This window comes from Triticum urartu, chromosome 5A (genome assembly GCF_056163025.1).
Source record: "Triticum urartu cultivar PI428250 chromosome 5A, HENAU_Tu73, whole genome shotgun sequence".
NCBI lineage: Eukaryota > Viridiplantae > Streptophyta > Magnoliopsida > Poales > Poaceae > Triticum > Triticum urartu.
Genome location: NC_141877.1, coordinates 399,147,080 through 399,158,755, shown reverse-complemented (window position 1 = coordinate 399,158,755; position 11,676 = coordinate 399,147,080). Strand labels below are relative to the sequence as shown.

Below are 11,676 nucleotides of genomic sequence, written 5' to 3'. Positions count from 1 at the left end.
GCGCGTGGCGCATGGCGACGGCGGCGTGTTTCGTGCGGGGTGGACGTGGGCTTGCGTTCCATGCGTTCGGTATGGCACGGTCCAACGTCCAAGGGAGACCCGATCCAAATGGTGTGCTAGATGACCTATCTGCTCGAGCCACGGCTACCGCCTCTTTTTTATTCCTTGTTTTTTCGCTCATCAGTTGCCAAGATGGCAAGATGCATTGTGAGTCGGGTCGGGTCTGGGGACAGCTGACTTGAGTGTCAGCTCGTGAGCTGCCAGTGGTCACTTCTTTTTTGGAAGCAAGCTCCCAACTGGCAACTGCTCAACAGTCACTTGCTTGTGTTAAAAATGGGGCAGCCGCCTCGGATCGAGCAATCCACCGCAGAAGAAAGAAGGTACTTCCACCGTCCACGCCGTTTGTTATACGCATCCAGCCCGTGATCCCATCACGAGAGGCATAAACCTCTGTTGCCGCACTAAACAATCCATGCCATCTCCCCCTTGCAGCGATGCACTGGCACTAATCTAGTCCCCGGCTGATCAACTACTCACGCTAATCAAAGAAACAGGCGAGCGATGCGCCCTTCACGTGAACTGTGATTGGCACACACACACACCCGGTCAAGGGGCGCGCCCGCTGACAGCGCTCTGCTTGCACGCTGCACTCGCGTGGCTGCTCTGCTGTATGGCGCCGTTGGTTTGCATCAGAGATGAGATTAAACTACCGTTTGACTAGCTCCTCGTCTGCTGCTTCTATTCTTTTTTTTTTTTTTGGAACGAAGACGCACGAAGCTGCTTCTATTCTTTGACAAAAAAGCTCGTCGCTTGCGTATTACTCAAACCATCTGCTCAGTTGTAACGATACTGTAAACATCGTTGTGGTAGAATGATTAGCCCGCAGAATGGAGCATTGTACCAAAAAAAGAAAAAAGAAAAACAGAAACCATGAATGAAAGGAAAGTTCAAAATAGGAGACGAAACGAAAAATCAACCAGCGCCCACCGTGGGGCTCGAACCCACGACCACAAGGTTAAGAGCCTTGCGCTCTACCAACTGAGCTAGACGGGCTGAGTGTGCAAAATGAAATTTATGCGTTTCTAACATCATAAACGCCTTCACTATCTAGCGCAAGCCCACTACGGAGTAGAGTTCTTTAAATTGGACAATGAGTCCATACTTCATTTCGCCACAGACTATTTAGATTCGCACGAAAGTCATACTAGCTACAAGGGAGACCTTTCTTGTGGAAAAGAAACGTACAAAGAAATTTTTGTGTGCTTGAGCTGTTCCAATCAGAACGACTGCTGGGGTGTGAACTGTGAAGGCCGAAAAGACACGGCAACTGGATCAGCTCATAATCAAAACCTCTACCAAACTATTCTGTAATACTGCAATCATGTAAGTGCAGTCCAGGTTTTCATTTTCGAGCGAGAAAGTTTCAGTCGCCACCAAATCTTTTTTCCCACAACTATCTTCTTCCATTTATGCACTCAAATCATCAGAGTGAACACACAATCCAATTCCACACAGATATGTACAACAAAGGTGTTACAAACTGCAACTCTAATCTGTGTATGTATACACGTGTATAGCAATAGCGGCGTAGTATAACACAAGGAATGGTGGGGAGGAACAAAATTCAATCTCAGCTCTTCTAAAACTCGAGCTGAGACTGAGATCGAGAGCAAAAATGGTCACGAATCCATCACGCTGTACGATGTACTGTGCTTACTTGGGACTAGCTAGCTAGGAGAAGGGGACGGCTCGTCGCGCGCGGCGCTATAGCACGAGCCGAACGAAACGGTCGCCGGCGTCCGGTGTAGGCACCGGCAGCGGCACCGGCGATGACGACGGCCTGGTCAGCTCGTAATGCCGGTGGATCATGCTGATCAGCGACCGCGCCTTCTTGCAGGTCGCCGGGCTGCCGTCGGCGACGAGCGAGTGCAGCGACCCCATCAGCCCCGGCATCCGGCCCAGCAGGGCGACCACCTTCTCGCCGCCGTGCCGGCACAGCATGACCAGCAACCCCACGCAGTGGTCCTTCCCGGAACGAGAGGCCGACGCGGCGAGGAACTCGACGAGGCGGGCGACTAGGCCCGCCCGCGCGAGCACGGCCTGTGCGCCCGCCGGCTGCTCGGCGATCCTCGCCAGCAGCGAGACGGTGTCGCAGGCGAGGTCGCCGTCGCGGTCGCTGGAAAGGAGGCCAGCAAGCACCACCACGGCGCCGGCGGCAACGGCTTTGGCGTGGTTGCTCGGGGATTGGAGCAGACCGTAGAGGCTGACCATGGCGTTCTTCCGGCCTCGGTGCGCGCCCTCCTTGATGAGCCGCACTAGCGTCGGTATGGCCTCCGGGAACCGGCCAATCTCCTCGGCGTACTCCGCGTTCGACGAGAGGTAGAAGAGAATGGCCACGGCGTTCTGCTGCGTCTCGGCCTTGGCGCCGACGTTGACGATGTCGACCACGAGGCCGATGCCTCCTGCCTCGACGAGCGCCGTCCGGCCACCGGGGTGCTTGGAGAGGTTGAGTAGGGACGCCACGGCATTGTCCTGCACGGACGCGTCCATGCAGGACAGGAGGCACAGCAACCACGGTACGGCATTGGCCTCCACGAAGAGCGCCCGGTAGAACACGCTGTGCTTGGAGAGCTTGCGGGCCTCGGACGTCGCCTTCCTACGCTCCTCCGTCGACCCCGTCGAGAACTGCGCCACGATGTAGCTAACGGCGAGCCGCGCGGCGCCGGTGGCCGACGGACTGAATGTAGCGGCTGAGCCGTCAGCGTCGCCGTGGTGGTGCCTGGAGCCCGTCTCGGGAAGCGAGACGCCGTTGCTGAGCAGCATCCGCTCGATGATCCCGCACAGCGCGGCGTTCGGCACGAGGTCGGCGGTGCGGAGCTTCTCGCCGGTGACTGGGCACGTGCGGCACCCGGCCTTCATCCACCGTGTGATGGACGCGCGGTCGTATGTCTGGCCGGTGGACACGGTCACCGGGTCGGTCATGAGTTCCAGTGTGATCGGGCACTGCAGCGCCTCCGGTCTGATCCACTCCGGGCACGTCGCCGGTCGCGCCGCCGTCGCATCCGACTGCTTCGAGTCAATGTGATCGAACAGCACCACGCGGCAGTACACCAGGAACGCCATCAGATTGTTGAGGAGGACCACCTCGCTGCTGTTCTCGTCGCCGGCGTCGAACCGCGCGGAGAGCTCGCCATCTAGGAAAGCGATCTCCTCGGAGCACTGGAACCAGCTTTCGACCCTGATCCGGCGGAGCACCCGCATCACATCATCCGCCTCCGGCGCGACGCCCATCTTAAAGGTATCCATGATAGACCGTATGCTCCGCACTGCTAGTTTGTCGCCGGCGTCAGGCCGCACCACCGCGCGCCACGCCTGATCCGATACCAGCCGCCCGAGCTCCCCCGACTCAACGGATGCACCGACGATGCTCGTCGGCAGCACATCCATGGCCGCCGCGACGGATCCCAGACACAACCTGAGCTCAGACGCTATGAGCTCAGCGTTCACGAGCACCCACAGGCGGCCCCCTCGACGCGCGCAGTCCGTGAGCAGGAACCTCATCTTCTGCATGGCGACGTGCAGCTCCGTGAGACCGACCACGGCGGAGTGCGACAGCGTCGCCGCAGCATCCTGGATCTCCTCGAGGAAAGCGAGGAGGAGGCCGGCGAGGCGCACTGCTTGGCGGGTGCCGCGGCGGAGCACGGGGAAGGCGCTGGCGTCGCCGGCCCTGCGGCTCGCCACGTCGGCAGTGAGCGAAACTAGGGAGGCGAGGAGCGGCTCCGGCGCGATGCCCTCGCACGGGCAGACCGCGGGGAGAGCAAGCGGCCGCCGGCGTTTCGGCTGGCTCCGTGGCGGCGTCGGGGCCGGCATCGCTGATGAACCGACCGGTGTAGTGGTGCGCTTGGATTAAGGGAAGCAGTGGGCGCACAAAATGGAGTAAGCCCAAGAGAGGTTGAGAGGTGGACGGTAAGTAATTCCTAGTGAGAGGATACCAAGAGGCGCGTACTTATAGAGGAGGCCGAACACGTGTTACCAGACAGGGAGCACTCGCCTGAGATGCGGACGCGTGGCAGGATAGACACGTGGAGCCCGATTTCACCAGTGGATAGGAACGCGAGAAAGCGAGATGAGAAGCGGCATGGCAGCTTCTTCGTCCGTAGCTCCATGATGATGATGATGCACCTATATCACTATTATATTGGACTTTCTTATTACGGATTTGTGCTATGGCTTTGAGCCTCTGATGCATGCATGTCCGAATTGATAGACTGCCGACGGGGCTGGCGAGTGAGACGAGGGCATGTGTGGTGCGGTACGTGAGCACGTACATGGGATGGGATGCAATCTTTATGTTCAGACGAACAAAAGTTTTTGAGGGACAAACGAGCAAAAGTAAGATGGATTCCTTGAACTTGGTTACAAGTAACCTGGCTTTGTGAACGAGGAAGAGTTGAAACTTAGAAGCAAACCCTCTTCATCGGGGCGGGCGGCCTTGGTCGGCCGGGCAACCTCGTTTGGTCTACGCAACCGACGCATGCAGCAGGAGGAGGAAGATGGTACAGTCGTGCTCGTTTCGCCATGGTCATGGTCCATTTGGTCATGGAGATCGTAAGCTGCTCTCGGGTAGACGTACGTGCGGCCTGGCCCCACCAGGCCGCTCCGTGCACACCTGGCATAGAGTATGTCGCGTGCGACGCATTGCAGCCTTCGACCCGCCAGCCGCCAAGCGGATATACATATGACTTTGGGCGACGGCTGGGCCCACCTGGCCGACATAGAAGCCGCGAGGCAGCTCGCCGGCGAGCACCGAGCAGCGATCGACCACACGGTCATCCCATGGCCTCCACCAAAGCCTGGAGATTCGCGCGTGCGCTCTACTCCGTCGCCTACTGGACGGGAAGGACGCGCGATTAGCAGGCTACACTAAGTAAGTTGTTAATCGGTAGTAATCCGCTATTAGGCGACGTGGACACGAGTTGATTAGTTTATTTGGAAACCTGGCGTGGAAGATCCGCCTACGTGTCGGGCGTGGGGACACGCGTTGAGTCTTGATTGTGCCAAACTTTGTGCCGCAACTGGATACGTACGTCCAGGAGGCTGCGGGCGGACTTGCAGTGCAGCAGCCATTAACGGCGGTCCCACACGGCAGCATGATTGATTTTGTCAAGATCCTTGGGGTCGGTCCCGTGGAAGCGGTCAAGCGCAGAGGACGGAGTGCGTCCCTGTCAGACGTGGCCAAGGGGACAGGATACGGTTTGGCGCCTCACTGATCCGCAACTGCGTATACTATCTGACCAACAAACTCCTCGTCGATATTTTTCATTTGGTTTGTGGAATAGCTTATCAATGCCGCATAATTAGGTCTTGTTATTGCAAACCAATATATGTTTGGATGGTTACGAGGGCGGTGGAATTTCCAGCCCATCAGACTTTAAATCTTATATTTGAGATTGGTGCTCATATTATTTGTGACAACTTTGTTAATCTGAGAATGATATGTCGGCCCATTCTGAAGCAGCACAACGGTTGTGGAGGAGCAACTCCACCTTGCTGCTACAATGCGTACAACACGAGTGTTGAAGGAACAGTTTCAATGTGCTGCGCTGGATATCGCTCTAGAGGGGAATGTAGGCGGATAGGGCAGCAAGAGTTCAATCCAGAATTCCTAGGGCACAAGATCTACTCGAAGATCATAGATAAGAACAACAAGTTCTATTATAGGTAGGGGTACATAGTCTGGGTACAAAGTGGAGGTCAGGACCTTTATTTATAGAGCTTTGGGAAGCCTTCGCATACTTCTATTTATAGTTGGAATACTCTAGTAAACATTATGTAAGTTTCATCATTCTACTCATAGCTACTCACAACTAAAAGATTTTAGAAAACAGTAGGTAGGATAGAAAAGAAAAGGAAAGAAATACTACACTAGAGTGGAAGCATCTAGAAGTAGCCAAACAGATCTGGCACGTGTTTTCTTTCTTCTCATCTAGTGTTCCTCATCATTCTCCCCTGGTTGTTTGGAACTCTCCCTCGAGTTATCTGCATAGAGCGCTTCTTCTGGATGGTAGAGAGTCAAGTCCGCAACATTGAAAGTGTTGGAGATACCCATATCGCTTGGAAGATCTATCACATAAGCATTATCATTTATCTTCCTCACGATAGAGAAGGGTCCATACCTTCGCTGCCTAAGTTTCCCTTTAACACCTAAAGGCAGCCTCTCTTTTCGGAGGTAGACCATCACCTTATCACCGGCTTGGAATGATTTTGGCCTCCTTTTGCAATCAGCAAGTCGTTTATATTTCTGATTTTGTGCTTTCAAAGAACCGTGAATCTCTTCAAATAACTCGGTGTAATTATCAGCAAAGGACAATGCTGATTTTGAGTTTTTCCTTGATGGTAGCTTCACCAGGTCCACCACATGTGATGGAACTTTAGTGTAGACAATGGAAAAAGGGCTCCTTCCTGTGGATCTATGCTTGGAGTTATTGTAGAAGAATTCTGCAAGAGATAAAGCCAAATCCCATTGTCTCTTTCTTTCTCCACAAATGCAACGGATCAGATTACCCAAAAACTTGTTCGCCACTTCCATTTGTCCATCTGTTTGTGGATGAGCAGTGTTAGAAAATTTCAATTCAGTGTTGAATTGCTTCCACAAAGTGAGCCAAAATGCAGCAAGAAACTTGCTATCACGGTCTAAGACAATGGACCTTGGAACTCCATGAAGTCTAACCACTTCTCGAAAGAATAGGTTTGCCACATGATGAGCATCCGTTGTCTTGCAGCATGGGATGAAATGAGCCATCTTAGAGAATCTATCCACGACCACAAATACAGCATCACTTCCTCGTCTTGTTCTTGGCAAGCCCAAGACGAAGTCCATAGAAATGTCCTCCCATGGAGCAACAGGAACAGGCAAAGGCATGTATAACCTTGTGTTCTGGACTTTGCCTTTGCAGGTCCGACATACGGGGCACCGTTGGAAGAACTTTCTAGCATCTCTCTTTAGTTGTGGCCAAAAGTAGCGAGCTTCCAGGTTAGCGATAGTCTTGTCCTGTCCAACATGGCCACTAAGATCACTTGAATGAAGGTCTCTAACCAGCTTGTCACGTAGAGAACTTGTTGGAATGCACAAACGATCATTTTTAAAGAGATATCCATCTTGCATCAAATAGTCATCACCTAATGGTCGGCCCCTTGCGTTCTTTACTCAAACATGGCCAAAGTCTTCGTCACCCTCATACAACTCCTTTATTTGATCCATGCCCAGAAGTTCAGCTTTAAAAGAAGTCAAGAGGCATGCACGACGACTCAAAGCATCGGCTACTCTGTTAGTTATTCCAGATTTATGCACGATGAGATAGTTAAACCTCTCCAGATATGCTGCTCATCTTGCTAGCATGCGGTCAACATGCTTTTGATTTCTAAAATGCTTCATGGATTGATGGTCACTATAAACAATGAACTCTTTAGGCAGCAAATAGACTTCCCAAGTTTTCAACGCTCTGAAAACAACACATAATTCTTGCTGATAGGTACTCCATTTATGTGTAGCTTCACTTAACTTCTCAATAAAGAAAGCAATGGGCTTCCTTTCTTGAGATAGGACAGCTCCAATGCCCACTCCACTTGCATCACACTCCAACTTAAAAGTCTTGTTGAAATCGGGTAGTACCAAGACAGGAGCTTGTGATAGCTTTTGTTTAATCTCATTGAAGCTAGCTTCAGCTGCTTCTGCCCATTGAAACTTTCCTTTCTTCAAACACTTGGTAATTGGTGCCATGATAGTGCTGAAATTCTTCACAGCGCCTATAGAAAGTTGCAAGGCCATGAAAGCTTTCTTAGAAATGGTCTTCGGAGTTGGCCATTCTCGGATTGCTTCAACCTTAGAATCATCAACACGAATGCCGTCACATGTTATGACGAATCCTAGGAAAAGAAGTTGTGTTTGCAGGAAAACACATTTCTTCAAGTTGACGTAGAGCTCATTTTCCTTTAGTACTTCTAGCACCTTTCGAATGTGATCAAAGTGTTCATCCTCATCCTTGCTATAGATCAAGATGTCATCGAAATAGACCACAACAAAGTGGGATAAGAAGGGTCTAAGGACTTGATTCATTAAGTGCATAAAGGCACTTGGTGCATTTGAGAGTCCAAATGGCATGACTAGCCATTCAAACAACCCTTCCTTTGTCTTGAAGGCGGTCTTCCATTCATCCCCGGGTCTTATACGGATTTGATGATATCCACTTCTTAAATCTAGCTTTGTGAACACTCTTGCTCCACTAAGCTGATCCAACATATCGTCCAGACGGGGAATAGGGAATCTATAACTTACGGTGATCTTGTTAACGGCTCTACTGTCTGTACACATGCGCCAAGATCCATCTTTCTTAGGCGCGAGCAGGGCTGGTACAACACATGGGCTAATACTTTCTCGAATGTGCCCCTTTTGCAGCAATTCCTCCACTTTCTCCTTCAATATATCATGCTCCTTTGGGCTCATTCGATAGTGTGGAAGACTAGGAAGACTTGCTGCTACAATGTGTACAGCACAAGTGTTGAAGGAACAACTTCAATGTGCTGCGCTAGATATTGCTCTAGAGGCGAACGTAGGCGGATAGGGCAGCAAGAGTTCAATCCAGAACTCCTAGGGCACAAGATCTACTCGAATATCATAGATAGGAACAACAAGTTCTATTATAGGTAGGGGTACATAGTCTGGGTACAAGTAGAGGTGAGCACCTCTATTTATAGGGCTTTATGAAGCCTTCGCATACTTCTACTTATAGCTGGAATACTCTAGAAAACATTATGTAAGTTTCACCACTCTACTCATAGCTACTCACAACTAAAAGATTTTAGAAAACTGTAGGTAGTATAGAAAAGAAAAGGAAAGAAATACTACACTAGAGTGGAAACATCTAGAAGTAGCCAAACAGATCTGGCATGTGTTTTCTTTCTTCTCATCTAGTGTTCCTCATCATTCTCCCCTGGTTGTTTGGAACTCACCCTCGAGTTATCTTCATAGAGCGCTTCTTCTGAATGGTAGAGAGTCAAGTCCGCAACATTGAAAGTGTTGGAGATACCCATATCGCTTGGAAGATCTATCACATAAGCATTATCATTTATCTTCCTCACGATAGAGAAGGGTCCATAACTTCGCTGCCTAAGTTTCCCTTTAACACCTAAAGGCAGCCTCTCTTTTTGGAGGTAGACCATCACCTTATCACCGGCTTGGAATGATTTTGGCCTCCTTTTGCAATCAGCAAGTCGTTTATATTTCTGATTTTGTGCTTTCAAAGAACTGTGAATCTCTTCAAATAACTCGGTGTAATTATCAGCAAAGGACAATGTTGATTTTGAGTTTTCCCTTGATGGTAGCTTCACCAGGTCCACCACATGTGATGGAACTTTAGTGTAGATAATGGAAAAAGGGCTCCTTTCTGTGGATCTATGCTTGGAGTTATTGTATAAGAATTCTGCAAGAGATAAAGCCAAATCCCATTGTCCCTTTCTTTCTCCACAAATGCAACGGATCAGATTACCCAAAAACTTGTTCGCCACTTCCGTTTGTCCATCTGTTTGTGGATGAGCAGTGCTAGAAATTTCAATTCAGTGTTGAATTGCTTCCACAAAGTGAGCCAAAATGCAGCAAGAAACTTGCTATCACGGCCTCAGACAATGGACCATGGAACTCCATGAAGTCTTGACCATATCACATCACAACATGCCTTGCAAAAACAAGTTAGACGTCCTCTACTTTGTTGTTGCAAGTTTTACGTGGCTGCTACGGGCTTAGCAAGAACCGTTCTTACCTACGCATCAAAACCACAACGATAGTTTGTCAAGTTAGTGTTGTTTTAACCTTCGCAAGGACCGGGCGTAGCCACACTTGGTTCAACTAAAGTTGGAGAAACTGACACCCGCCAGCCACCTGTGTGCAAAGCACGTCGGTAGAACCAGTCTCGCGTAAGCGTACACGTAATGTCGGTCCGGGCCGCTTCATCCAACAATACCACCGAACCAAAGTATGACATGCTGGTAAGCAGTATGACTTATATCGCCCACAACTCACTTGTGTTCTACTCGTGCACAACATCAACGCATAAAACCTAGGCTCAGATGCCACTGTCGGGGAACGTAGTAATTTCAAAAAAAATTCCTACGCACACGCAAGATCATGGTGATGCATAGTAACGAGAGGGGAGAGTGTTGTCTACATACCCTCGTAGACCGGCAACGGAAGTGTTGACACAACGTAGAGGAAGTAGTCATACGTCTTCCCGATCCAAGTACCGAACGTACGGCACCTCCGAGTTCTGCACACGTTCAACTCGGTGACGTCCCTCGAGTTCCGATCCAGCAAAACGTTGAGGGAGAGTTTCGTCAGCATGACGGCGTGATGACGGTGATGATGTTCTGCCGACGCAGGGCTTCGCCTAAGCACCGCTACGATATGACCGAGGTGGAACATGGTGGAAGGGGGCACCGCACATGGCTACGGAACGATCACGAGGATCAACTTGTGTGTCATGGGGTGCCCCCTTGCGTCAGTATATAAAGAAGGGAGAGGGGGAGGTGCGGCCGGCCCTATGGGTGCGCCTGGAGGAGTCCTACTCCAACCGGGAGTAGGACTCCCCCTCTTGCCTTGTTGGAAAAGGAAGGAGGAAGGGAGAAAGAGGAAAGGGGGGCGCCCCCCTCCTTGTCCTATTCGGACTAGGGGGGGAGGGGGCGCGCGGCCTGCCCTGGCCGGCCCTCCTCTTCTCCCTTATGGCCTATGTAGGCCCAATAACCCCCCCCCCCCCCCGGGGGGGGGTTCCGGTAACCCCCCGGTACTCCGGTAAAATCCCGATTTCACCCGGAACATTTCCGATATCCAAATATAGGCTTCCAATATATCAATATTTATGTCTCGACCATTTCGAGACTCCTCGTCATGTTCGTGATCACATCCGGGACTCCGAACAACCTTCGGTACATCAAAACACAAAAACCCTAATTACGATCGTCACCGAACTTTAAGCGTGCGGACCCTACGTGTTCGAGAACTATGTAGACATGACCGAGACACGTCTCCGGTCAATAACCAATAGCGGAACCTAGATGCTCATATTGGCTCCTACATATTCTACGAAGATCTTTATCGGTCAGACCGCATAACAACATACGCTGTTCCCTTTGTCATCGGTATGTTACTTGCCCGAGATTCGATCGTCGGTATCTCAATACCTAGTTCAATCTCGTTACCGGCAAGTCTCTTTACTCATTCCGTAATACATCATCCTACAACTAACTTATTAGTTGCAATGCTTGCAAGGCTTGAGTGATGTGCATTACTGAGAGGGCCCAGACATACCTCTCCGACAATCGAAGTGACAAATCCTAATCTCAAAATACGCCAACCCAACAAGTACCTTCGGAGACACCTGTAGAGCACCTTTATAATCACCCAGTTACGTTGTGACGTTTGGTAGCACACAAAGTGTTCCTTCGGTAAACGGGAGTCGCATAATCTCATAGTCATAGGAACATGTATAAGTTATGAAGAAAGCAATAGCAACAAACTAATCGATCAAGTGCTAAGCTAACGGAATGGGTCAAGTCAATCACATCATTCTCCTAATGATGTGATCTCGTTAATCAAATGACAACTCATGTCTATGGTTAGGAAACATA

General features: G+C 50.6%; 1 protein-coding gene and 1 non-coding gene across 2 annotated transcripts; both read right to left on the bottom strand.

The window, feature by feature from the left end:
- Positions 1-980: 980 nt before the first annotated feature.
- Positions 981-1,053, bottom strand: TRNAK-CUU (transfer RNA lysine (anticodon CUU)). The gene has a single exon. It is a non-coding gene; the product is annotated as a tRNA-Lys (tRNA).
- Positions 1,054-1,421: 368 nt separating this feature from the next.
- Positions 1,422-3,992, bottom strand: LOC125509226 (U-box domain-containing protein 19). The gene has a single exon (XM_048674148.2). It carries the CDS (start codon positions 3,868-3,870, stop codon positions 1,765-1,767), a length of 2,106 nt encoding a protein of 701 aa, XP_048530105.2. The 5' UTR covers positions 3,871-3,992; the 3' UTR covers positions 1,422-1,764.
- Positions 3,993-11,676: the final 7,684 nt, after the last annotated feature.

Bases quoted from the DNA above. Each gene is read 5' to 3' on its own strand.
- LOC125509226 (XM_048674148.2), bottom strand. From the start codon at position 3,870: ATGCCGGCCCCGACGCCGCCACGGAGCCAGCCGAAACGCCGGCGGCCG.